This window comes from Mus pahari, chromosome 15, assembly GCF_900095145.1.
Source record: "Mus pahari chromosome 15, PAHARI_EIJ_v1.1, whole genome shotgun sequence".
In the NCBI taxonomy this organism is placed as follows: Eukaryota; Metazoa; Chordata; class Mammalia; order Rodentia; family Muridae; genus Mus; species Mus pahari.
Window position 1 is genome coordinate 39,253,549 of NC_034604.1, and position 24,832 is coordinate 39,278,380.

Sequence of the window (24,832 nt, forward strand, 5' to 3'; positions counted from 1 at the left end):
GAGAGAGAGAGAGAGAGAGAGAGAGAGAGAGAGATTGATTCTTAAGTGAACACTTCAGTCAGTCCCTGGTGCCTATAGAGGTTGGATTCTCAGCTCTCCATACTAGAGCAAAATCAATTAGTTAGCAGAAGGTGTGGTCCTTAAAGTGGTTGACGTAAGAACCAACCAGTGATGTGCTGCTTCATTTAACGCACTGTGGAACAAAGCAAGGGCATGGTTGGGGTGCATTTATGATAACTTTAGGCTTTAGGTCTCTCAACAGTCTGAAATGTTGAGAGAGTAAGGTTTGTATGTGTGATGTGACTCAACTATGCAGAAAATGTTAAGTTGGTGTTCTTGTTAATGTATGTCCAGTGTACTTACTTCTTAGTTAGCTGAGAGACCATATATAGCACAGGATTGGATTTCTTCTCTGAGCTATGTTAGCATTTCTTCATAGAATCTAGTGATGAGGATGCTGAATATGCAATAATGTGCTTCTGTGTAGTGCTGCATTTAGAGTTGCTAGATGGAACAGTAGATACGTCGGCCTTATTATTTGTGTTTGAGAGGTGAGACTTTGAAATCACTTTTAAACATCCTTAGGATCCAACTGCATGTGTTCCAAGGTGCAGTGCACTGTGAATCTTTTTAAGTCTAAGTTTGTAGGTGCTTTTATGTGTAACTTAAGTGGTTTGAAGAATGTTAAATAACTTTGTCCTCAACCATTGTACTCAAAGAGACAAAGGATACAGTTTACATACTTTCTGTAAGATTTTGTTAAGAAATAGTGAATGAATGACTCTAGGATTTCAAACAGATATTCCATCCTGAGACATGAACACTTGGAGGGGCTGGAATAACCTAATAGATCTGATATCTTGAATAAATTGGTGAGACATGTTGAAAGATCTAACTAGATTTTGTACCAATATGTGAAAGATAGTTTGTTGCCCAGAACTGTCAGAGGATTGTGGTCACTGCTTGCTGCCTTGACCGTTGAATATCATTATTTTTATATTAAATACTAATTAGTAATTAGTTACATAGCAGATTAATATACTGTAAGACTTGGCTATGCTTTTTTTTTTGGAGGCTTTAATAATTTACATGTAATGTCAATAAAAATACAAATCTAAGAGAATGACTATAGGAATCAGATTCCTTTATAAAATACTGTGTTTTCTAAAAATGTCAAGGACTGGCACCTGTGTGCATTAAAAAAACATTTCATTCCAAATCCTTACCAGTCCTGTTTCTCTAGCATTAGTTCAACTGTAAGGAGAGAGTGGGACCTAGAAATGGTAGTTGGCTGGACAGGTTTTATTCCCATAATGCCTCTTGGCCTTTGCTGTGTCCATGTGTGCCATGTTGGAGATTTTAATGTCAGCTGTTGTGTCCATGTTCTCTGAGGCAGTATTTTCTTTGTATTATTATTCATGGTTGTATTCATTACTACTTCTTCCTGCTTTTGAGTTGGGTTATTGTGTACTATTATTATTGAGAAAAGAGGTTCAAACGTGTTATAACTAGAATTGACCATCAACAAAGGACACCACTCCAGGTCTAATGGTATTCTTCACCTTTGTGTACGCAGTGTTACTCCTTACAGCTCCGTACAGCTGGTGTCCTAACACTTCACAATACATTTGTATAGTTTCTTAAAAGCCTCGAAATGAATGGGTTTATGGTAGGCCTCTCCACATCTTCCTATCGATATATGTAGAATTGTCACTCCTGAAGCCTGTGTCAGAACGCAGATTGAGATCAGCAGTATGAGATTTGTCATAAGGGTTTTGCCGTTTTCAAGTGTGTCGTGGAAAAGGATCTTGAAAAGAATAGATAGTTGCTGGGCGGGGCAGAGTGAGGAAGAAACTACTACACATTCTGGCACTTGAGAGCTTCCTGGAAGGATGCTCAGGGGAGAAATGTGGCCGCCCCGCCCCCTGCCCAAGCAGAATTGAGCATGCCCCAGGCATTTTCTACTCCTTGGTGAAGTATTGTTTTCTAAGTATGATCGCCAAGCAGTCCATGGATGCTAATGGAATCCTTTTCACCCTAAGGACCAGTGTTCCAGTCCTTTCTGTGTTGATTCTGCCAAGTTCTAGGCTGAGTTTGGGGTTTTTTTGTTTGGTTTCATTACTTTAATTTCTTTTTAATGTATGTGTATGTTTTGCCTGTATATTTGTTTTTATACCACATGTGTGCCTGGTGCCCAGGGAGGCCAGAAAATGTGTTGGATGATCCCTGCCCCCCCACCCCGGAACTGGGGTTCAGAGCGATTGGAAATGGAACCCAGGCCCTCTGCCAGAGCTCTTAACCTCTCTGTTGTTGATAACAAGATAGCCCAGAGTGTTGCACAGTCGTGTGCAAGTGCTGGCAGCACTTTCCTTGTGACAAACAGCATTTGTCACTGAAGTACTCTACAGCCCACCCTCCTGGGTAGACTGGATGAAAGGACATTTCTGTCAGCTTAGTTCTGTCAGGGGTTTGTTTGTTTGCGTTTTCCCTGTATACATCTTTGTACTTCGTGTCAAAGCTCAGAGGCTTCATTTTGAGACATGTTCAGAGTGGAATATCTAATTTGAAACCGGCCATAAAGAGATTACATTAATCTTGGGTCTTAGTGTAGCACAGGGGTTGGTTCTGTCTCTCCGTCACAGTTTAAAAGGAATTCACCCCAAGATGCTACTAGTTGGGCAGGCTTGACTAAGGGCTCTCTGGGAAGAGGAACCACAGGAGTATCAGTTTCAGGGTGTGACTTGGCCCTCTTAGTGGACATAGGCTCTTTGGTGGAAGGTAATGTGTCTGCTGCAGGGGTTGTGGTTTTGTTGATGATGTTACTAGTTTGTTGAGTGTCCTTTTCTGAGCATCTCTTTCAGTATTCCTCAGGCTTTTTGTTTGTGCTACATCTCTTAATACATCTGACACCATGAGAATTTGCTGGAAGTTTAACTCCTGAGCCTCAAGTAGATAAAAGAGCTGTGTTCTCTCAAATCAATGTATATAGTTGTGAAATTGGTGTGGGAGCACAGAAAACACTTTGAGGTTCTCTTTGGTTAGCTTTAGAGTGAAACAGGCAGCATTTCCTAACACAGTTCTTATGATAGTGAGCTTTTAAAGTAGAAAGTAGAGTACTTTCTAATTTTAATTATTTGATCCAAATGTGTAAAACAATAGCTCTAGACTGGTGAAGCATTTGGGACACAGTTGTACATTTTTAAAGCCATTTCTCAAGCTTTAAGACATTTAGCACAGCCTTTGCAGTGTTCAGCAGAGGTGTGAATGCAAGCAGAGGTGCAGCCATGAGGTCGGTGTCTGACGCTGGCCGTGACTGGAGAGATGCAGTAATACTTGTGGAGCGTGAGCAGCAGTGGACTTGGACACATGGCGTGCACGGTGCCTTGGGAAAGCATGAGCTGGTCCTACAGGAGTCTGCATTTCACTCATGTCTGTGTAGCACATTTTAGGCTGTGTTTGAATGTCTCACAAGTAACTGTTAAGTGTCAAATGCAAGAATCCAAGGAACTGAGCCTTTCATTTTATATGTTGTTTGGAATTAGGACAAGAGACAATTCACTTCTGATGTGTAAATAGTAATTTTTTTTTCAGTTCAGCAAATAGGGCAAAACAGTAAAACCATTAACTTTTAGTTTTTGTAAACTATTTTTTTATATTTGCTTATGAGTTTTAAATCTTATGGTAGTTGTAAAAATGAGTATTGACTTACTAGACCTATGTATGATTCAATTAATCTGTTGGCTTCAATGAAACCGTAATGAATCTTCATGAATGTTCATGTATTTAGCTATTTTAAGTGATATTCTCTTAATTCAGATAGTCTTAGGTCAGGCCAGTAGAGATGATGCACACCTGTAATCCCAGCACTCGGGAGGCAGAGGCAGGAGAGTCTGTGAGTTTGAGTCCAGCCTGGTCTACAGAGTGAGTTCCAGGACAGCCAGGGCTACACAGAGAAACCCTGCCTGGGGGTGGGGTTGGGGGGGGGTGAGGGTGGAAAATGGGCGGGGGTAAGTTTAACAAAATTGAAGCATAGTTTGGGTGCAAAAGTGAATCAAATGTGGGTATTTTATGCACTGTGTCTTTGGTTTGTAGTAGTTTACACTCTGTCTGCTCTGAAGACCTGATATTCCTAAACAGTGTAGTCTTCGAACAGTCTAATTCTAGGTATGTCTGGGAAAGTTGTCAACATGCTGAGTCATAGAAGCTGCAAAAAGCTGTTACATGAATTTTGGTGAGATTACTTCATTAATGATACAATATTCAGTGAAAAACCTAGGCTTTAGGATAAGTAGATTTGTAAACTGTTTCTTCATTAATTGGTTTTGTCTTATGAAATGATTTAACATAAAATCTCTGCCAGACTTACAACGGCGTTTTATATTTTATTGGGAGAAAGATGATGTAAACAAATCCTTTACATGATTATGTCTGTGATAATATGAAAGTATTTGCTTTACTGTAGTTATTAGTCAAACATTTAGGGAAACCAAAATAGCTCGTTGGTTTTACTGTAGTGTGACAACATCCTTTAGTGCTGCATTTATTTAGTGAGCCCCTCCCCCGAGTTTGGTGTATATGAATAATTGGAACTGCTTTTCACCTACATTGATGTGACTCGGGTCTGTGAATTAGTGATGCTGGAGCACCACCCTTCCAAAGATGTGGGGTGACGTGACACCTGTGTTCTCCACTGAGAAAAAGTGTGCTGTAACGTCTAAAAGCTTTCCAATGTGATGCACACTAGTTTAGGAGCTAAAAACATACTTTCAAGAATGCACTGGCAGTGATGGAGGGCTGCCCACACTGGCTTTCTGTCAAATGCTGTGAGCTTTGCTCTGTCTGTAGTGAATTACCCATAGACTGGGCTGCTTGAGCAGTTACTGCTCTGCCTTTGGCTCTGCTCTGTTTACTTCCCGCTGGAGCTGTAAGTCATTGCTGTTACTGGTTATTGCAGGTTATTACTCTGGACCAAAAAGGTTAGGAATGTATAGGATAAACGTGAGTTGTTCGCATTCATAGAAATATAAAAGGTAGAATTTATTCAGAGATAAACGTGACCTGTGGGAATGTCACCTTTATCTCAGGTCAGCTTGACTCTTAAGCTGGAGTACAGTGGTGGGCAGGAGATAAAAATCCAGGCTTTCCAGCAGAGTGTCCTGTTGTCCCTGCCTCTCAGGCAGGAGAAATTCACTGTTTTCTTAGAGGCCTCAGCTACGTACCTATGTTGTCATCTTTCCATGTAGCAGAAAGTCTGTGTTTCCACACTCCTGATGTGCTATGAAATGCTTGCTATCTCCTAGGTTACAATAGACTTCCTGAAACGTTTTTTCCTGTTTTCAATAGAGAACCTTCTGTTTATGCTGTATGTGAAGACAGCCAAATAAAAATTGGTGATAAATGAGAATTTTGTGGTTTTCTTGTTCTTTTGATCTGAAATAGTCTTACATCTAGCTCCTGAATCAGTGTAGGCATCTCTGGTTTGTATTTACATGTGGCAGGCAAATGCTTCTACATCCTTTCTCTTTAAATAAAGCCAAATACAGAATGGAATTAGAAATATTTATTCAGAATATAAGAATGTTTGTAAAATATTATAAATGTCTCTGTATAAATAAATGGAGTTTTTTTTTTAAACATTTCTATATCAAATAACACAAATTAGCTATTTTACAGCAGCTAAAAACTAAAGGCATCTGGAAACATTTAAAGCTACAAGTGAGTCTAAAAATTACAAGGTATAGTACAGTGTTTAGTAGCCACTTTCAAATGACACTTTCCGTACAAGCAGAACAGTACTGACAGATGCAAACACAGTCACATGTGCTTTAGGAACAGTACATTCGAGCAGGATTTTCTAATTTAAGTGGTATAAAAAGCACATTTTCAATGAATTAAAAAAGTTAAATTTCATGCAAAGTTAACATTATGTCTAAAAGCAGATTAGAAATCGAAGTGGACATTTGTAATCTTTGCATCAGGTCCTAACAAACTCTTCTCATTATCGGGCTCTTGAAGGTAGGTGTCTGACAGAAGCACTGCAAAAGAACACTGTGGACTGTACAACCAACCTCTTCCACGTTTCAACCATGGAAGAGGAGAACGAATGGTGGAGTATCTGCGTGCGTGCGGAGTTCTCTACAGAACCCGCTCTGTGCTGCTGAGGGGGCACGTGGAGTAATTACCAGTGAGAGACCTGGAAGATCAAATAGTCAAGGGTGGTGTTACCCAACAGTGACTCTTGTTTCTGGGATGCAGCTTTTTCTTTCTGAACTCATCTTCAAAATATCAGACGTTATTATATTGGACTACCAAAATTGTAATGCTTGCCCATATGAAAATATCTTCCTCTCTACAAGCGTGCTCAGTTACGCTGGGGTCACAGCATCTCAGATGAACACAAAGGTGATTAGAAAATGAAGCGAAATGGGAGGCTGGGGGTTCAGAGCTGACCTGTGTAAACATGGGGGTTCCATTGCACAAACACTTAAAGGGTGGGGGTGGTTTTTGTAGCAAGCCGTCCCTGCTTTACAAAGAGTTTGCAAGCTGTGGCCATGGTGCCACTCTGTCATTCTTTGTCACTTCAGTCTCTTTGTCATGTAGGTTCCATTGGCTAAACAAAATCATTCGCTGATTTCTTCCACAGTTGTATCTGCAGTGTACCGCAGAAGGAAAATAATGGTGCTTAAGCTCTTGGACACTTGCCCACCCCCACTCTTCACTAGGACTATACCCTAACGAAGATCAGGGCAGAAGTTTTAGCCACCAAAGAATTTGTTCTCTGTTGGGCTCTAAAAACACTGAGCATCGTTCAGTAGGTGACACTATATACACTTAGTGAATGTGATTGTTCTTACTTAGGGCACTGTGTTCATATGATGACTGGACATATTCCCAATTAAACATTTATCACTGAAAGCATTTACAAAAGGAAGTGTTTGGACCAGTAAGAGTGGAGTGAGGGTTCTGTTACTGTCTTCATGCTTTTCTCTACACTTCTCTTTGAACATGATACAACCTTAACTCCTGGCAGCTCTAAAGGAGTTTACACATTTTATATGGTTGCATAGAGTTTTTTTGTGGGCCATAGTGTATAGAACACAGAAGCCTGGTAGTTTTGATCCATGCCAATGATGGAGAAAAAAAGAACTGAAAAGCATTTCCTTTCTGTTAAGGTAATGTCTGTACGTAGGAACTAGAAGACTTCCAGGTCCCCCTCACGGTGGCAAGGTCCTTATTAAGCCTCCTCTAACAGTTTTTAGAATAAACACCTAAGGCCGTGTGGCTTGGCCTGCTCTTCCTTATAAGAACCCTGCCAAAGCTCCAATTTAGAGTTCTCTGAAGCCCTTGTAAAGTTCTGCAGGCGCTGAGGAAGACCTTGTGCATACAAGCATCTGGAAGGATATGCGCACTGAGGCTAATAGAAGCTTTCTAAGTGTCAGTTGAAGTTAGCATCCAGTTTCAGGCAACAAGTCCACATCATCAGCACAGAATGGAGTGAGTGGAAGGTCCCACTGGGGACATTGAGCACTCACGTACACCTGGGGTATGACACGGGGACAAGGGTAGGTCTCAACTGTCTGATCACATGACAGCCTTTATTATGACTCTAGTGGAGGCTTTCTTACCGTCACAAGGCAAGGCACACTTTGCTGATACACCTGGGCTTGGTTGCAATGTACCAGAGCCAGTCATAGATGTCTCTCTCCTTTGCCTGTTCCCACTGCCCGAGTCGGGTTTGTCCACCTCAGTTCAGAATGGGGAGTACAGTCCAAGGAAACTATGAAGTGGTTCCTGATGGGCCTTTTTGTTCTGCCTAGTTTTGATGAACCAAAATTGGCTTTGATTAGTAAAGGTGACTGCCTACAGAGATCGACCATAGGTTTTTTTAACCTCATACAAATTAAAATCAAGATAATCTTGTTTGCCTGAATAGACATGTTAATAGAAACCATTTCCTATTTAAAAGTTGGTTCAGGAAGCGCCTGGTTAAACAAAAAGGAAAATTACCTAGGCACCTGCTATCATGTATTTAATCAGTGCAGTGCAGGAGCTTCCATAATTCACCTAAGCAAGTGCCTTCTGCTTCACCCTCAGCCAGCATTGACAGTTACAAGGAAAAGATTGCATAGCCCTTTCCCATTTATTCAAAAACGGGGCATTGCCAGAGTTTTCACCAAGTCATATATTTATGTACTTAGAAATGCAGACTAAGGCCAGGTAGGATCATTGCTTTGGGGGCTTGCCTGTGGAGGAACTGTGAACCTAGAAGTAAGGGTTCTTGGATATTTTTCAGGCTGCAGGGAGGGGGCAAACCTCAGCAGGCTGCCTGTCACCCCTCCCTAACTTGCATCTGAGCGTCCTCCTCTTGATCGCTTAGAGCATCACCTGCCTTCTATCACTGCATCTGGATGGGCAGAACAGGAAGCCTCCTCACAAGCATCCCTTACCTGGGCTGTGGTGTCTCCAGGACAGCCACACCTATTCCAGTTTGCTCGGGGGGTGGGGGGTGGGGGGGGCGAGGGACTTTTTTTTTTTAGCATAGCTGGAAACAAACTGAAAGCTAATTTTACCTATTCTTGGGGTGGTAGAGAGGCAATAGACGTTTCTACCTACACATTTTCTGCATAACAAGATACAACTTTACCCCAAAAGGTGAACACAGAAAACATCACAGATGTCAACAGACAGCTAGAAAGCTGTCAGCACACACAAGCCAGGCCTTGACTCCAACCAGTCTCGCTGGTGTTACACTGCCAGATGCTTGGCACTGGTCTGAGAAGGAAGAGCTGTTGAGCTTCCGGGGCTGGGGCTGTCACAGGAGAAGGCCAAAATATCTTTTCCTTGTTGCCCAGGAGGCTGAGGAACTTGGGTTTGCTTTCTGAAAGCACACCCACCCACAGCCAGGAGTCTACAGCAACAACATGGCCATTTATGCAAAATCTTTCACCTAGGTAACCAGGGCAGCTGGACCCATTTCTCAGAGCAGATGAATAGTATTAGGGGCTACAGGAGAGGGGAAAGAGCTAAAAAGTCAAGCTGCTCTGTAATTGTATCCATGAAGAGCAGAAGGCAAAACAGTAAAGGCTACACTAAGAACTAAGTGAGTCTGGGATGCCTCCCAGAGTGCAGCTACTTTGAACCTGCCTCCCAGTCACCAGTTAGCTTAGGGAGCCTGTCGGCCATTCCCTCCTCCAGTCAGAGGCTAAAGGTTCAGTGGCACACGCTGTTAAATGGGTGGGAACAATTTTGTACAACATTAAGGGTCTCCTTGGTGTTCAACTGTGAAGCCTCTTGCCTTGAGGGAGGCGGGGCCCACAGGTACTCAAAAGTGGCTTAGGTTTTGATTCAGAATAAGAGCTAGGCAGTGCCCTGGGCTGGGTGAGAGCGAATACTGTTTTTTTTCTGTTCTGGAAGAGATACCCATGGTAAAATCTTGGCTTCTCTACATAAATCAAGAGTTTTCTAGCCGGGCGTGGTGGCGCACGCCTTTAATCCCAGCACTTGGGAGACAGAGGCAGGTGGATTTCTAAGTTCGAGGCCAGCCTGGTCTACAGAGTGAGTTCCAGGACAGCCAGGGCTACACAGAGAAACCCTGTCTCGAAAAACNAAAAAAAAAAAAAAAAAAAAAGAGTGTTCTAAATTTTACTCTTGCTAGACGGGAATCCAAGCCCTGCCTCTAAAATAAAAATGGAAGATGCTTTTATTTGTATAGAGCACAACGGTCTACACACAGCCCCGGCATTGCTCTATTTGAAGCTGCAGTGTGTCTGGGACGCTCGCTGGCAACACTTTGTGCATCCTCTGGTCTGTAACTCCCAACTAATAACTCTTCACGACCATATTTCAAGAATCTGGTACCATAGGACCCGAAAAACAGAGCCTGCTGCAGGAAGCCACCACAACACTGCCACTTTTCCCTTGGAAGAGGAAGGAAGAAATCCAGGTGTCAAAAGAAAAGTCCACAGCCTATGGGAAAAAAAAAAAAAGGAGGCGGGGTGGGGGTGGGGAGGATGCAGGGGACTTGGAAATCCACAGATGCTTGGATTTCCACTACTGCACAGAACAATTGAGAACTGGAATGGTGAACACTGAAAGAAGATGTGAGTAGTCTTGAGGCTGGAGCTATTGTAGACGCCCTTTGTGGCCAGGCCTAGAACATCTGGAGCCTGTATGTAGGTAGGTACATAATCCACAGTGCCATTGTGACCACGCCCCCAAGGGTGGATGGAGCCTGTGACCTATATGCAACTTTTCCACTCTTCTCCCAACAGTCCCTCCTTCCCTGGGCCCTTCCTCTTCTGAGGACTCTAGAGCTGCTCCAGGTTAGCCAACTTTGGTGCCAGAGTGCCTATTAGAGTGATGTTTCATTGGTGTGTGGCCTGGAATTCTCTTCCTCCAGTAGGGCTATTCTTTGCTTGAGCATTCTCACTTGGGTCTCGTGTCGCTCCACCATGGCCATCATCTGAGATTCCAGCTTCTTCAGCTTGTTTTGATGCTTCTTCTTTGCTTTTTCGTAAGCAGCCACCAGATTGCTGTGTGGGAACAGAGGGAAACGAGGAAAGATTCATCCCAAGGAATGAGCTGACACCCTGTGCTTCGAGCCGGGTCACCAGGTCAAGAGCACTGCTCTGAAGAGCTTGGTTTGCCTCTCCAGTAAGAATCTAAAGTCCAGAGAGAAGCTGCCCCGGTCTAGGATTCTGTCTTAAGCATACTAATCCAGGCCAAGGCTGTAGAGGGGTTAACCAGCACCTAAGAGTTAGCCAACAGCCCAAAGTGGCCCCATCCAAAACATAAGAAAGAGGTTGCTAAATTTTAGAAATTTTACTAGGGGTAAAACATAAGAAAGAGGTTGCTAAATTTTAGAAATTTTACTAGGGGTAGTTATTTCATGACTGCTAGCTACAGATGGTCAAGTATGAGTTACATAAAGTGCTGTCTCACCCAGGACAGGGGCAGAGGTCTATACTCCAACTTTACAATGCTTTGGGCTGTAAGGAAATGCTATCAGCTTATATTCTGGTCCTAGGCCTACTGTAGATGAGCCCAGCTATGTCTCCATATTCTTTCTGCTCCAAAATAGAATATTGGCTCTCTTCAGGTCTACTGGGTTACCATGAGCAGGAGTTTCTAAAGAGTGACTTGAGGGAGGAGACACACACGCACATGCATGCACACAGACAGAGACCCTTCTGGGAGTCCTAAAACCTCATCTAGGGTTTTAGTATTTTTCATTAAAAAAAAAATGTGATATCTACTGAGTTTGAGTTTTGTAAATGAATAAAAAAACTTTTGAAAGTCTGTCTCAGGTTTAGTTTCTAAGAAGTAGTAATAGATACCTTACAGGCACCAAGAGTCTGAAGTCCTTTTTTTAAATATATATATTAATCATGTACCCCAAATGTTTAAAACTCTTAAAGTCTAAAGAACCCTAAAATGTGCCACTGAATGGAGTTTTACTCCAATAGATTGTTTGATTGCCAACTGAAAACACTGGCTCAAAGATAGATTGATTTTTTTTTTCCCCCTGACTTCTCAGAATCTTTATTATAGGCATTGTCAAGGAGAGGCCACAACAGGCTTCATTTTTCTAGGCCCATCTAATATGAAATGGGGCTCATCATTAACTTTCTGGGTTTCTGGTCAGCTGTATTAGGAATTTATACTGTACAATCATTTCCCACGAGAGTTTGAGAAAGATCTTCCCTGTGTTGGGGGAGCGCTGGTGTGCACCGGGGTCTTACCTGTTGGCCCGTTTCAGGTCATTAACGAACTCTGCTGACTGCTGGTGTCTGATTTCACTGCTTTTGGTGAGTCTTTCCAAGGCACTGACGAGTTCTTGGACTCTGGCTTTCAGCTTCTTTTCCCTGTATCAAAGAGAGACAGCAGCAACCATCAGAAGGTGGGAAGGAGTCGAGGGTAGCTGGCCAAGGAACAGTGTCCAGAGCACAGAAAGTTAAGAGTGATGGGTTTAGGAGCACAGCTTCTCTGCTCTGCGTGGCAGGTGAAATCACCCTGGTGAATCTGTATGCCTCTTGGGATGAGTCACATCTAAAATACTAGCAGAAGGTACACACATCCCTTGGGCTAAGCAAGCGTTTCTAACAAAGGCATATCCGTTAAGATGGAATCACTTCAGCTTTTGTTACAGTAATTAAGGACAGATGGGCTGGCAGGTTAGCTCAGTGGGTAAAAGCACTTGCTATCAAACCAAGCCTGAGTTCAGCTTTGAGAATCCATACAGTGGAAGTAAAGAATTCATTCTTAAGTTGTCTTCTAACCACCACAGCACAGCATGTTGTGGCATGCACACAAAGACTAGGGGAGTGTATGAATCAATCAATATCTGTTCTACTGGAATGCCTGTAGGAAAAAAAAATCTGCCTAAATTCAGATCAGCATGTGCTGACATGGAAAAGAATATTGTTTTTTTATAAAAACAGTTAGAATAGGATGTATTGTGATGATAGATTAGAAAACCTACCACAGATTCAACAGTGGATGAAGCGTTAGCAGGAAGTTTTGTGACTTGAATTTTGTATTATGAGAACATTTTTGTATGGTACGTGAGCAAGCCCAATGTGAAACCCAGAAGAGAGAGGGGTTTCTGTTCTTGGATCACTACATGGTTTCAGGGATGCTTAGAATGCTTGGGAAAGGGGTTGAGATACAGAAACTCAGAGGGCTGGACCCGTTGTGACCTCAGGATGTGGGCGCCTACTTCTAGGCATCCCTGTGACTCTGGCCCTCATTTTCCTTTTTACATTTCGGCTCTCAGCTCTCCAGACTGATGGATGAATGGAGGGAGTATTCACAACACCAACCTCTGAGTAAGTTGTAAAGGAGAAAGACAACCAGCCTATGGTGTACAGGTTCATTCTTCATTGGGTCCTTCGGCCTGCCTGAGCTACAAGATGGCTGGCCACGGGGCAGGTGGGAATAAGGCTGCATTTCTGCCCATCACTGGGGAATGTTTATTCTGAGCACTAGCAGTCTCTAGGAAATCTGGTGTAACTATGTCTCCCTCTGGACTCAGAGTAGTAGCATCCCCTACTGGAAGGGAGAGCCTCCCTCAGTCCCCATGCCTTCCAGGCAGCTACCCTCCAGCTGGTGCAGGGCTCAGAAAACAGGAGGGGCGCTCCTTCACCCATCCCTCTTTGGCTGAAAAGTTGCTTGTTTATGTTTTGTTAATAGTTTTTTTTTTTTCTTTCCCTATAAAAATGTTACTGTGTCTGTGTATACATATGTTGTGGTGTGAAGAGGTCATAAAGCTAGTTGTACAAAAGAGGAAGAACAACTTGTGAAGAAAACTAAAACTAAAATCATCAGCTCAAAGAAATTAACAACAAGAACCTTTGAGGAAGATACTGTCGCCATTGCTGCCGCCGCCTCCATCTTTTTCTACCTGCTGCCAACAAAGGGCTCTCCCATTGGACACCTCCCACTTAGCATCCATTATTAATTTAATTTCCAGAGGAGAACTTTTGAAATTCCACCCAAAGCCACACTTCTCATGGTTGGCAAATGGCAACACCAACGCCATTGTTTCCCTGTGTAGAGCCATAGACAAACCTCCGGTCCATCGTCAACCTATGTTCATCATCAGACTCCCTCCCAAGTCTTGACTTGATGTCACTTCTCCTACCACCACCACCAGGTCTATCCTTTCACACCTTGCTAAGCATGGCAGCCTGCTAGTTACCTTCTCTGCTTCTACCCTGACACCTTGTGGGGCGGTGGACCATGTAAGGCTTGAAGCTCCAGGCACCCTAAAGGGACGGTAGGAGCTTTGCCTTCTCCCAGCACCAGGCCCCTGTCACATAGCCATACCCCCAACCCCCATAGAGAGAATTGTGGCCATCAGTCACATAGGGGCAGTACCCCCAAGCACCTTCTCATGTAGATGAGACATCTCAGGCCAAGTCAGTAGGAAGCACCTGCTGTCAGACCCACCCACCCTACCCCAAAACTGTATATAATATTCCTATGCAGAAGGAATAACTGTGTGAGAATTCCTCCATCGTCTGAGAGCATCTGTCACAAGAGCTGTAACACTGCCTGGGAAGAGAATGCTCTCCCAGAGCTTTTACCACCAAAGGCTCCCCTGCACTGCCACTCACCAGCAAGCTCTGCTCGGTGCAGTGGTGCAGCATCTAGGAGCAGCAGCACCACCACCACCAGAGCAGTAGTGGCAGCTGCAGCGGAGGCACTTCCCCCTCCCTGCCTTTTCTCCTTTACTCAAACCCTCCCACCGAGCTGGGCCAGAGATCTCTGCAGATAGCCCCCTCCCATACAGAGACCTCATCAACACCCCTCTGATCTGACTTTCACCGGGCAGATCAGGTCAGATTACTTCTATCTGGTCCTTCCTTCTGCTTCTACTTGAAAGGATGGATGTGGGCTCCTCTCCATTTTCAAGGCTTCGCTCTGAGACATCCTGCCAACTCTCTGGTCTTCCTTCAGCTTAAATATTACCTCTCAGCCACCATTAACAGTGGACAAATGGCCCAAGTTTAGGATGCCACAGCCCTTTGCTATTTCCTTCGTGTTACTCACTGCCAGCTAGACGTACTGTGTTGTGGTTCGTTTCCTTTGCTCGTTTTCTCCTTTATGCCCACCGTTATAATAATCTTAACTGCCTTCTATTTAGACTACCCTGGCAACAGAGAACTGCCGGTTTCTAAGTCCTCTTCCAGGATAAAATGAGCTCTCACAAGACTTTGAGATCAGCATTGCTGTTGTGTTCACTACACGAATGAGTAATCTGAGGAGCAGTGAGGACGCTTGCCTACCGCCAGGTGCGGCAGCACTGGCTGGTGTTCACACATCAGCAGAGCCTGGGTGCTTAAGCATCTTGCTGAAGCATCTTGTGACTCACGATGGGGGATAGGTAGAATGTGCAATGAACAAGGGTTCTGGTTATGATCACAGGCCTGTAGAGCCAAGATTAAGTGTCCCCAGATAACCATGTTCTACGGCTGTTCTATCTGAGCATAGCTGGAGTTGCCAGAAGTTGCAGTGAAGAATAGCTGCCCGTGCTTTGGCCCAGATTTCCTAAGGAATGTGCTTTTAGTGTCCAAGAAATGAACTTGGCACACTGCTCCCTTGTCTATGACTGCCATGAAATGGGGTGCTCCTCACTGCTCAGTGTGCCTTTATGCAATTCCAGGTGGGGCTGCCAACTCAGGGCTTTTGAGACACTAGACGGTGACAAAAGAAATCTCAATTACTCAAGCAACACTTACTTACACCCCTTGGGTGAGCCTCAGTCTTTACCTCCCCTCTAGACACCCTCAGCAATGCAATTCAGTGATAACAAATCCACGGGCCCACTTTGTACTTCATTAACATCCTGCAGATCCTGGGGTGCATTTATGGAATTTTTGGTACCACTCCTAGTGCTTGATTGCTGCTATAAATCAGCCGAGTGTGAAGCATCAGCAAATGTACATTTTTTACAAAGCCTCTTTTGAAGTAACGGTTCTACTAACAAAACGGTGAAAATTCTGCCGCTGTTGAAAAGCTTCGCACCCAGATTGACCACCTTTCTCTTCCCCGTACTCATGCATAGCTACTGAGACAAACAGTAATCTTATTCTCCGTCACGGCCAAGATTCTATAAATATGTTGATTTTGCAACTCAGACAGCGGAATTTAAGAGTCTTATCAACAGCCAAGGGTCCCAAAAGACACTGATGGGTACCTAGTACCACTGGGGGCTCAGGGAGAAGATGCAGAAGGTGATGACTGATGATGTAAGTTTCTGGAGGTTGAATCTTCTGAAGGGAGATGAGGAGGAAGGGGACTGGGGTCTGAGCTCAGAATGAGAAGTTATCTGGAATGGCCAGATTGGATTGAGAAGCCCTTGAAACATGAGAGAGGAAGTTCCTTGAGATCTAGAGACCACCTCAGCCTGGTGATGGGGCACTCCAGTGCACTCTGAACAGAAATGGACATTAAGGTATTTTGGTGACAGGAGTGACAAATGGCTCGTCTGGACACTGAGTTTTGAGCACGTGATCGACTGGTGAGGAAGAAAAGCACGCGGAAAAGGATGAAAGAGACTCCAAGGGAGGACGACGCACTGTGGCCTCCAAGTTGTGATTTCTAGATCAGTAGGAGGGAAGATGTGAGTGGGTGGGTGACAGAGAATGTTTGTGTCAATATGGAGGTAGTCAGCTGGTGTCAATATGGAGGTATTCAGCTGGTGTCAATATGGAGGTATTCAGCTGGTGTCAATATGGAGGTAGTCAGCTGACTGAGAGCAGGACCTATGCTCGGCCTCTGCCTTCAGCTGCTGGAGGTAGAGCCATGAGAAACCATGGGGTGTGTGTGTGTGTGTGTGTGTGTGTGTGTGTGTGTGTGTGTGCGCGCGTGTGCGTGTGTTTTATTCCCTGCTTCCTGGTGTGGAGAAAGAACAGCTTCCTTCCTTTGAATCACCATGAGCTCAACAGTGCACAGCACCACTTCACAGGTCTGATCTGAGGAAGTTTGCCTCTCACCAGCACATAACTTGCCCCCGAGGCTCGGCAGGCAGATGTATGATCATTGGAGCTCAAAGGGTCCCATCTCCCCATGGCACATACCGTGGGGGTAGAGTCTTCGGAATGAAACGCAGGAGTGGGTTCGGCTCACTCCTTGGTGCAAACCTGACTTTGCCATTTTGTATGCAGTGAGGCTCTCACACAGAGACACAGAAGAGATCCCTTGGAGATCCCTCAGCTTTGCTGAACCAGTCCTGCCCCCAGTCTTATAGTGCACTTGCTCCTGCACCCGTGATGATGACGGAGATGAGGCAGCCAACTCCACTCTGCCGTGCTCAGGACTAGAAGGCAGCCTATATAGAAAGCAACATCTGCCCACAGACAACATCTGCCCACAGACAACATCTGCCCACACACAACATGTGCCTGCCCACAGAGAAGAGGCATCTCTGAAAACTCCCTTCCCGTGGCTGCCATTTCCCAACTCACTTTGCTCGAAAGATCACTCTGCCTTTCTAGGCCTGCTGGGTTCAGAGAGAGAGAGAGAGAGAGAGAGGTGTTCATAGCTTACAGTAAAAGTAATGTGACCCACGTAAGGAAACATCTCCTGTACATGATTGTAAACCCAGTCATCCAGAGGGGGCTTTGAGGACATACCAGAAGCAATATAGCACAACAGATGTTCACGGAAATGGCACAAAACCAGACCAAACGCAGGACTATCCTGAGTTCTGGTTTTGCACCCCAAAAGAAAAAAAGACATGCCAGGAGGCTGGGTGGTGAAGGCCTATCATGAATCAAAGCTGGGTGGGTACGGAGCAGTTACACAGACAGAGATGCTGCTACTGCAGAATGCATGCCTAGGAATGGCTGGCTCTCCTCAGGAAGGATCCTGGCTCTTCCTTCCATTCCTACCCACATTTTTCTGCTCAGCAGAGAGTCTGGCTCACAGTGTTCTGCTCCAAAAGAACAGAACTTCTGAAAACATTGGCAACATCCACCTGCCCTGCACACACTCAGCCTGCTAATGACAGCAAGGATACCTTCTGAAAAGGTGTTTGTTTCCACTCCAGTTTTAAAATTAGAAGCATCCCCTAACCGCAGTCTTGGAGTGTCTGTCTGGACTATGCTCCCTCGCGCAATGATGACTCCCATTCTGAAACTATATTTACCATATAATTACGTTATTTTCCTTTTTCCTCCAGCCCCTCTGGTTCTTTCTTGGCTCCGTATATCTGGCTCTTGATTAGAAATCCATGCTAACGGACTTAAGGCTGGTTATTGGAAATCCATCATGACAGGGGATAAATGAAATCTCTTTATGTTTAGTCAGCACAACCTGAACCCTACTCATACCAGCAAAAACCTATGGGGCTTTGGGAATTTGAAAAATGTAGGAGCTCGGTTTATAGCTACAATAGCCAAATAACTCCCCCAATTGGAGAGTGGATTCTCATCCTCCTCTTTGGCACAGGGAAGTTACAGCTTTTGTTCAAGCATTCTCCTGCTATGCCTGTTTCCTACCCCAGGCTGAGCAATTACAATGTAGCATCATCCCAAGAGAGACTTGGAAAGTACCATTCCAACTTGGATGGAAGGACAGAGTGAATTTGAGCAAACCACGAAGGTAGAAAAGGCCTCATATTGCCAATTTCAGTCGACTGGGAGTCCACAGGTATAAACTACACGGGATCATGGTGGGATCAAGTTAGCTGAGAGCGCACTGTCAAAACTTACCAAGTCAGATCCCTTGGAGTAATGGAGTAAAACTCTATTGATTAAAACTCATTTGAGTATTGTGTGAAATTCCATAAGCTTTTTGGAAAGCAACTAATGTTCCTGTGTACCAGAAAGCAGGAAATGTGAAAGGCACACCGTTTTCTTCTTCCTAAGAGAGGAAACTTTTAACAGAGAATGCAGATGAGAGCCCCTGTCATGGGAAGGAGAGTCAGAAGGATCCAAAGCGCCAGCTGTCTCAACAAGACAGGGCCAGAAGCTGGGGTCACAGATAGGCAGGCTCAGCGACTGTCAGCCAGGAGGAACAAACCAGCCCAGCAGATGAACTGACACACTTGATAGATAGCATCTCAGAGAACCCTGGGGAGGCATGCTCACAGAGAGACATGGTACCCGCAGTCAGACCACCACGAGGCTTAGCAAAACAGCAAAGAGTAGTTCAGGCAAGTGGCCTCAAAGCTCAGTACCAAGGGAACAGGCAGCCAGGGACAAGGTGAAATTGAAGAATAAATCCAATAAGTATCCTTGCCAAGATGCAAGAGGACGTCACTTCATTTAAAAAGATGATTCCAGCACCAAAATAAATAAACATGAGCTAGACCACCCAGGAGCCACAACCAAAGACTAAGTGAGCTACAAAACCTGATAGATCTATCTATGAAACGCTGCACAGTATTTCACAAATACGTGTGACTACTATGTGCCAACTGAATACTCACACAAGGAAAAATAGATTCATGTGGGTATTAGAAAGTGTGCAATTACTTGCTCAGGACTCCAAAGCAGCTAGGGGGGTGGGGGTGATAGAAAGTGTAAGCAGTTAGACTGTAGAAGACTGGTCTCAATGAACCGGCATCTCTTTCTCTTTGAAAAAGACAAAGCAGACTGTGGGAGAAGACGCCCTGAAATACTGGAGGAAAATATCTGAGAATTGAGTAAAGACACGAATCGGGGACAGTAAAGTCCTTTGGCAGGGACTGCAGATGCCGCAGAACACAGTCCCACTGAAGACATCTTTAAGGCAGGGTGCCTGGTTTCCTTACCATCATTTACCAAATCTAGAAGGGACTAGCCAATTTGACAGCATGCAAAACAGGAAGGAGAGATTTTCTTACTTGCCAAAGGAATGACTGACTGTACATAGGTCAACACCCAGTACTCTCTTTTCAGAATGGCAGGGTTATTCATTTCTAGCCTGCAAGGTTGGGACACAAGTGAAACACACAGAACTGACTTCTATACAGGCAGACCCACACGATCCTGGGAGAGCTGGAATGAGTGGCCGTGAGAGCGTACCCAAAAAACTTCACGGCTGAAAGGAACAACACGAGGATATGAGAGTTGCTTACCGTCGGATGGCATTGGCGAACTCGGTGGCCAGCTCACTGTCACTGTTCGTCCTTAGTTCAGCCAGTGACAAAGCTGGGGAGGCAGCATCGGCACACTCCTGAGGAGGACAGACATATTCGTTGTCAGATGGGAGCCAGAACCCAGGGACACTTCAGTGACCATCCCAGCTGTGGGGCATATGACAGCCACACCAAGCCTGAAGACCCCTCGGGCCTTGAAAGCTAGGGAGCAAATCTGACTATCTCATCTATCCCCAGATCTCATTACCTTCACGTGCTGCCCCGAATGAGGAAGCCCCTGGGGAATACTTACTGCAGTGGCACTGGCCTAAGCCTGCCACAGCCACCCCCTCCTCACTAGGAAGGACCCTCACAGGCAGCTGTGCTATCGTCTGTCATCCTCATTCGTCACAGAAGAAACCAAGGCACTGGGGTTACCCTGCCCAGTTACCAGCTAGACGCGAACAGATCCAAACCCCAAACCCCAGTCCTCTCGCCCCATTTGTATTTGCCTTCTAAAGAGGCAAGTGTCCTTGATGACAGATCCCACTCTTCTGAGAGAAAGCTCACCTTCTCTAGATGGGGAAAGCTTCGTTATGTCCCATGTAATCACTCATAAAACTCAGGCGAGGAAGAGGAAAATAAGTTCACCCTCCCCTCCACCTCCCGAGTGCTGCCCTTAAAGGTGTGCGCCACCACTAGCTGGCTACCATTTTATAGACCCTTAGACATGGTGCTTCCTGCATCACGACAGTGCCTCTTGCTGAACATAAGTGATAACATTTGAGGCATACGGACAAGAATTGCAGAAAACCAAATGCACTGTGGGTAGGAACTCGGATCCAGCTTGGGTAGCTGTAGCAGGGATGGGTTGATAGACAAACGCCTAAGGGATTTTCTCTCAGCCCTGCTCACCAAAAGCTTGCTTCCCTTCTCTAGACTGGGGGAGGGGGGCCGTCTCACCTCTAGCAAACACACCTAAGATTGAAGATTTTACTGAAATAGTAAACAGAGGCACAAACCCAAGAAGCACTGGGTCCCTTTATAAATTACCTTCTTACGGAGATGTTTGAAAAAAGCCAGCTGGCCTTTCCTGTCAGAGAAAGGCCTGTGTGTTGAAGCCACCCCACAGGGCACAGTGCTTCTCAGTCAAAATAAATACGGAGAACTGTGAGGGAATATTCAGTTCAGGGGCCTTTGGCAAGAGCCTGCTGAGTCCCTCCTGCCACACCCTAAGAACATACACAGACAGACACTGGGTACTCTGTCACAAGCTGTGTCCCAAACTGACCAGCCAGCTCAAAAGGCCAAGCAAAGCTTCTGAAGGTGTACAGAACAGAAAGCACCGTCTTCTTAAACCCTGGGTACGATGACATGAAGCACCGCCACTGGCCCCTGCCGGAGAGCTACTGCACTTGGCATAGCATCTTCCAGATCTTGAGCTGTGTCACCCGCACCCCTTCCCCCACCAAAGCCCATCCCTGATTCCCCACTGTGATTGGGAAAACACTGCAAGCAGAGCCCTCTAGCCAACTCCTTGATTCATTTTCCTCTGGGTCTTGGAGCCTCGCCTCACTGAAGGCCTGGCAGTCCTTACTCTCGCTCCCACTCCCTACTGGGACCGGGTCAGAAGCTCATTTCTTCAGGGAATCTTGTACTCAACCTCCCAATCTGTATGTCCATCCTGACTCTGGCCTCATATTGGCACTGGAAGCTGAAACTTGCAGTTTAGGGGCATTCTGTAACTGTACTGTGAACACCACTGTCCAGCAGTCCCAGCATAAAGTCCTAACCAACAGCAGTTCACCTTGGTCCTGGCATGCTGTGGATGGATGTGTGGGATTCTTCAGGGCCTCAGGATGCCTGGCTTAGCAAAGAGCTATACTGTGAGCATCATGGATTTATCTGCCGAGTGAGGTGGGGAAGCAGACACTGCATCTGGTGGTGCGGCGTGCTTCAGATTTCTTAGCTACCTAAGAAGCCACAGTTCACACCACGCAGCAACGGCGTTCTTCCTTCCTTCCTCCCTAAGCAGGCAACTTTCCTGGAGTCGGCCTGCCGTACCAACAGCTGCACTGTGAGAAAGCCTTTACATGATCAGCCAGTCAGCATATGCTTGCAAATCCTGAATCTGAGCACACGGGTGTCAGGGGGAGCTTGCGTATTAGGAATATTAAATATGATGTGCTGAACATGCAGTTCCCCAAGTGAGTGAGGGATTGAATGTATTAGGCTCGAAAGCTTTTTGTTTTCTATCTATCTAATGGACATGTGTGGAAGAGAAATACAAAATGACAGAAGCAGCTTGGATTCTGGAAAAGGCCCCTGGGGCATGGAAGGAGGGGTTGATTTGAGTCTGAGTTTGTGAACATTGTCATTAGAAGCCCTGTCTCTGTATATTTGGTAATAGAAGGCTTCCCTTCCACCTTCTGTTCCTACTTACTGAGACACTGAGGGCAGGGGTGGAGAATTCCAGAAGTAGCCTGTAGGCCAGGTGTGATTTACGTCCCATGCTGCTGTTTTTATTAGCAAGACCCCTTACATCCGTGGAACTGTATTTTCCTCATATAAATGCAGACTAGTAGTCCTTGCTCAGAGACATGAGGTCTGAGGGAGATAAACACGGGGGACTAATGCAGAGGGGACAACTCTCCACCCAGTGATCGGTGTCATGAGGAACGCATAGATGCTGGGTGAGACCAGTACGCAGACCACTCCTCTGATGAGTCTGTAATGTGTGAAAATGTTTGAACTTGGATACAATGGGAGATGTTGCCTCTTAGTGGATTTGGTTTCTTATGACCGCTCTCGCCTATGTAACCAGCAAGTAAACGGAGGCGATAGCATATTGACAAGGTAAAGGCAGGGGTAATCCCTGCACTGAGGTTGTCCCCACGCCATCCTGTCCCCCTACCTTGCCAGGCTTCTCCTTGCCGCTGCTGCTGGTGGAGCTCAGAGACCGCATCCTCTGCTCCTTCTGTTCCTCCACTTCGGACTTGAGATGCTCGATGTGCACCAGATAGGCCTGCTCCTGTGCCTCCCTTGTGCTCAGCTTCAGCTCCAGGTCTTTCTTCTCCTTCTCCAGCAGATAGAGCTGGGCCTTCAGCTCAGCCATCTCCTCCTGTGGGACAAGGCACACACAGCCAATGAGAGGTTTGCACTGTATGCCCAAAGGGCTACCATACAAAAGAGGTGCAGAAGAAGACCTGGCTCTAAGCCATGGGCACACAGTCCAGATACCACTCCCAAGCTGGGGATGAGCTGGCTGTCTGCACACGTCTGCAGGGCATCCTGGGGACTAGAATTTAGAATCACAGGTAGAAATCACAGGCAAGCAGACTTCACTTCCGTGTAAGGAAAAGCGCTTAAGACACTATTGGGATCGCAAACGCACACATCTCAAATGCCTTGGTGAAAATCAGTTCTCTGGGTGCAGAGGCTCAGGTGCATCCACCCAGGATTGGAAAGGAAATATCCATGCAAAGAGGTCTGACTGGGCTCCCTCTAATTCCCATTTCACATCGGTGGCGCCATTTTCTTGTCGCTCCACAGCTGAGCCGTGCCAGTTGAGGGGTGCTAATTATAATAGCACCCGTTAGCACTTGTCTGCTGCAGAGGGCCAAATGAAATTAGCAGGAGCAATCCCCCACTGGAAATTACTCATCACATAAAGTCCTTATGGTTGCTTAGTGCTGGGAATTAAACCTAAGGGCCAAGAGCCTGCTGAGCCAACCCACCAATAGAAGACTTCTGAAAAATCTCCTAAAGGGCTTAACTGATTGTTTTCTGTGGAGTAAGATTTGGAGAATCCAAAATAGGGCAATGCTATACTTGACCAGGAGCCAGAAAGCAGTGGCAACCATCAGTTTTCCTTGAGCACATAGGACTGTTTAAAGACTCCACAAAAGGAACTCACTTAACCTTCTGAATGTAAGGAAGAGTTGAAGGGTACCCACCAATGCATTGCCTTGAAGGCAGAACGCATTAGTCACTGTGCTCAGTGACCTCTCAGAAGAACGGGCCAAATCTCTTTACCATGACGACCAGACTTATCCAGAATGGAAGGTGTTCCTCCTGGAAGCTTTCTTCCCATCTTTTTGTTATCAGGAGGAAGACTCCAAAGGCTATGGCAACTGTGCATACCGAGCTCATGAGATGGTCACTTTCAGAACACACATATAAAAGCAAGCTTACAGGAAGGAAAGGAGAGCAAGTAAGTGTCAGAAACACGGGCACACGTCTGCAGGTGAGACTCCCAGGTGGCCCAAGGCAACAGACTGCTCTGTAGCTCCTTGATGTCTGTGCTTTTAGGGCCACACGAGAACAGGTCATGGCCTCCATGTCGCTACCACCTCGGTGAACAAAGACTCTTGAAGGGCTGCCTGACTGAGACACTAGGAAACTGCTTTTCTGGAGTTATGGCAAGGAAACTCAGCATCTCTCAAAGCTATGGGCAAGAAGAGACACAAGACGCTCTTAAAAAAAAAAAATCAAGCTTGAATATGGATCACATACAAATCCCTGTGCCAAAATTATACTAAAACTGAATAGCTGACTTCTGCAGTCCACAGGTCACAAAGGATGGAGGACAGGCTGAGACCCCATGGAGAGACATGCTCTCCAAGGAAGATGTGTGCATTCTATCCTCAACAGAGATGAAAATGAGCCTTGCTGAGGGATGCATGGCTAGCATATGCAATAAAAGTGACTAGGCATTTATGGGGGCAAAAAGGGATGCTTGGTTAGCATATCCATTATGGGAGAAGAATGGGAGAATGTGGAAAACTAGAAAGGCACGTATTGCTAACAACTAAAGGGGTAAAGGAATAGGACTCCTAAGGAAACGACAAGACCTTCGGAAAGGAGAGTGGATTATAAACATGTCTGGTAGATCATCCAGAGATGATTGGTATTCACTAAAAATCATGTACCAGAAACCTCAGCATTGACATTCTGGAACAAAATGGTGAATCCCAACCTATTCCACTGGCTAGTGGGTGTGTGGGTTGGCACACACTGGTGAACATGTTAGGGAAAGGGAGATGGAGCCGATTGCTAGCCTTCCTAAAGCCCTCAGGAGGAAAACCAGGTCAGAGTAAGGCAATGGCTGCTCTGGGTTCTGAGGACCTAGGTTCTCCCAGCTTTTCATTACTTGTACACCTTCCAAAAATATCTAAAATGTGTGCAGTTTATGTTACGTGGCAAAGGGAATATTAGAGCATTCTCTCTCTCTCTCTCTCTCTCTCTCTCTCTCTCTCTCTCTCT

General features: G+C 45.5%; 2 protein-coding genes across 10 annotated transcripts in view; one reads left to right on the forward strand and one right to left on the reverse strand.

Annotated features, from left to right (window-relative positions):
- The window catches only part of Dcp2 (decapping mRNA 2), a 56,190-nt gene extending 39,160 nt beyond the window's left edge, over positions 1-17,030 (forward strand). For both annotated transcript variants that reach the window (XM_021214532.2, XM_029547056.1), the window contains exons 12-13: positions 132-136; positions 17,016-17,030. The gene's annotated coding sequence lies outside the window, so the exon portion shown is untranslated. The remainder of the gene's footprint in view (positions 1-131; positions 137-17,015) is intronic.
- The window catches only part of Mcc (MCC regulator of WNT signaling pathway), a 279,992-nt gene continuing 264,795 nt past the window's right edge, over positions 9,636-24,832 (reverse strand). For all 8 annotated transcript variants that reach the window (XM_029547051.1, XM_021214402.2, XM_029547050.1 and 5 more), the window contains 4 exons: positions 22,482-22,688; positions 19,568-19,665; positions 11,742-11,864; positions 9,636-10,532 (listed from right to left, as the gene is read on the reverse strand). In XM_029547051.1, the coding sequence (XP_029402911.1) occupies positions 10,352-10,532; positions 11,742-11,864; positions 19,568-19,665; positions 22,482-22,688 (609 nt within the window). In that variant the 3' untranslated portion in view covers positions 9,636-10,351. The remainder of the gene's footprint in view (positions 10,533-11,741; positions 11,865-19,567; positions 19,666-22,481; positions 22,689-24,832) is intronic.